We start from the raw sequence: 2,885 nt of genomic DNA, 5'->3' as shown, positions 1-2,885 counted from the left end.
TGTGTGTGTGTGTGTGTGTGTGTGTATATCTGTCTTTGTCTTTGTGTCTGTTTGGCCCCCACCACTGCTTGACAACCGGTTTTGGTATGTTTGTATCTCCATAATCTAGCAGTTTGGCAAAAGAGATTGATAGAATAAGTACCAGGCTTAAAAAAAAATGTACTGGGGTCAATTAAAACAGTGACACACACACACACACATGCATGCGAGGTAAATTTGCCTCTTCAATTCTCCAGAATTACATTTGAAAAAAAAAACCTCATGTACATCAATATCCATCCTGAGACATAAAGATCAGAAATGCAACAAAAATTTTAAATATTTAGGTTAAAAGAAAGAGGCTCATGGAAAAATAGCACATGATATGAAATTAATGAAACTTGACTAAATATAAAAAAAATATTCTCGATAGCTTCTTCACGATCTGCTGGAGTGTCCACTTTGTGATATATTTACACATTATGCAGTTAAATAAAAGAAATTATTGAAATTAATCATTACTTATTTTGCCCCATTTTAGAAATCATTTTTTTGGAAAATTGAAAATTATCAAATTGACATTGGTATTGGAAAAATGGACTTGGAATCTAACAGAGAAAAGAATATTGATTGTTAAACACTAAAATTATCTAGATATTTTATTAGCATGCTCAATCAGGTTAAAGTTGAGGAAAATTTTCTTGAAAACAAAGCACCTGTCACCTGACTATGTTTCAAACTCTCAACTTCAACAACACCTATGCTGACCAATTTTTACTCTTAAAGATGCGATAGCTACAAAATGATGATGCAATACTTGCAATGTAATGATTTCAAACAGGTAGAAAATAACAAGAAATCAGAAATTACTCATTTTGCCCCAGTTACTAAGGCCCCCCCCCCACCTCCTCTCCACTGAATACTGAAGCAGTATTTACGTGATGCTATTCCGGGTTTTTGTGATTCGCTCATGATTATGCAACTCTTTCACTCTCTCTATCTAAACACACACACACATATATATATATAATATATATATATATACGTTCGTGTGTGTGTGTTATATTAAAATATTCATATTTGAGTTAAAAAATGAACTATCTGGTTTCACACATCACGGGGACAAAACGTTTTCGCTGAGATCTAAAACTGTCCCAGATTGACAACAATCCCAAAGTTATTTATACTTCCTATTATTAACAAATTCTTTCTCGTGGTTCACAGATAGACGGTGAGGGTTTCGAATTGCCTTTTTATCTGGGGTCGGTGGAGTCAGTAATAGTAGACACGTCCTTAAGCGAGAACTGGAAAGAGGGAGAGGCAACGAAAAAGGGGTCGGCGGTTCCAATGAAATTGATGGTAGATATGTCATAAAGAGTCTCAACAGGGAAGTGAAGTCTTCATTTCGTTGTTAACATGGGCGTGTGTGTGTACAAATGCACACATACATACATGCACGCGCGCACATACACACACAAATACATCCAAACTTTGGTAAACTACGGAGAATTAAAGTCGTTAACCTGCGTAGAGGCGGTAATCTTCCTTTGTGTGTGTGTGCGTGTATATATATATATGTGTGTGTGTATACACGCACATATAGTATATATGATTTTAAAGAATATGTATGTATGTATGTATGAGAGAGAGAAAGAATATATGTATTTATGAAACTGTATAAACATCTGCGTATATACACATATGTGAAGGGTATAAGTGTGTATATATTATGCTTATATATATATAGTCATCTGTTATTTGTGTGTATAAACATAAATGTGTAAAACGTGTATACTCACTAAGTAATAAAGTCTCTGCTTCTTCCCGACAGAGGTTTTCATGGTAATAAGCCACAACATCGTCTGCTGTTTTATTTTCCAATCTATCCTGTATCAGTTGTTGATCAATAGACAGAGATGTTTTATTCGACGATTTGGAAGCGTCCAGACTGTTAACAAACTTCTCCATAGTCTGTTTATTGCACCCTTTCTCCCGTTCTTTCCTGTTTCAATCTATCCTTCTCTCTCTGTCTCTCTCACCTCTTTCTTTCTCACACTCACAATCTATTTGTCTATCTATACCTCCTTCCTTTTCTATATCTTTCACTCTATCTTCTCTCTCGCTTCAGATATCTTGTTATTTTTAATTTAGACTACTGGCTTCCTTTGCCTATATAGTCTGTTTTCTTTTTTCCGCCGTCGACCAGCCAACCAGTCAGACATCGAACAACCAGCCCAACAATTGTGTCACAAAACAGCAAACCGATACAGAAGACCTCTCTAACCCTCTCCTGTTATTCTAGCTGCCGTTCCCTTGCTTAAAAGTCTCAGTTAAACTATAGGCCCAAGGCCGGATGCCTGCCTGACTAAAAGTAAGAGGGGACGACAAGGGTCCACTTACTTAGTTACACATAGACTCAAATGTACTCTTGTTTATCACAGACTTTACAGCAGAAAAACATGTTGAAATACAAACGAGAGGAATTTCAATGAAGTCTCTCTCTCTGTCTCTCCTTCCTTCTTGTCGGGGGTAGAGCTACAAAACGAAACTTAATCCTAGCTTAGAAATAAAAATAAATATCCGGTGCTACAGTTGTGGGGTTTCAGCTACTGAGGTTTACATACTGATGATATTGGCCATCTTTTTTTTAACCAGTTCTCACCATTCCTCACTATTCCTATTGATTCTCTTATGGAAGGAAATACCAGTCACCACTTAATCTCTGCACCTGCAAGTCACGTCCCGAGTTTAACTGTTCACTCAGGCAATGTAGTTTAGTTAACACTATCTTATTAAGTAATCATACCATCACTGTATTGTAGTGTTACCATCACATGAATGATTACATAATGTAGTTGTGGCTGCAGTATGTGATGGTATAGTTGCAGTACATAATGGCATAGTTA

The 2,885-nt window shown here is 36.3% G+C and overlaps 1 protein-coding gene across 1 annotated transcript in view; it reads right to left on the bottom strand.

Annotated features, from left to right (window-relative positions):
- The window catches only part of LOC128250050 (tyrosine-protein kinase HTK16-like), a 31,730-nt gene extending 29,060 nt beyond the window's left edge, over positions 1–2,670 (bottom strand). The window contains exon 1 of the mRNA XM_052974722.1: positions 1,779–2,670. Within this exon, the coding sequence (XP_052830682.1) occupies positions 1,779–1,947 (169 nt within the window). The 5' untranslated portion in view covers positions 1,948–2,670. The remainder of the gene's footprint in view (positions 1–1,778) is intronic.
- Positions 2,671–2,885: the final 215 nt, after the last annotated feature.

This window comes from Octopus bimaculoides, chromosome 19 (genome assembly GCF_001194135.2).
Source record: "Octopus bimaculoides isolate UCB-OBI-ISO-001 chromosome 19, ASM119413v2, whole genome shotgun sequence".
Classification (NCBI taxonomy): Eukaryota; Metazoa; Mollusca; class Cephalopoda; order Octopoda; family Octopodidae; genus Octopus; species Octopus bimaculoides.
Note: the sequence above shows the minus strand (reverse complement) of the source record. Positions and strands in the feature narration are given on the sequence as shown.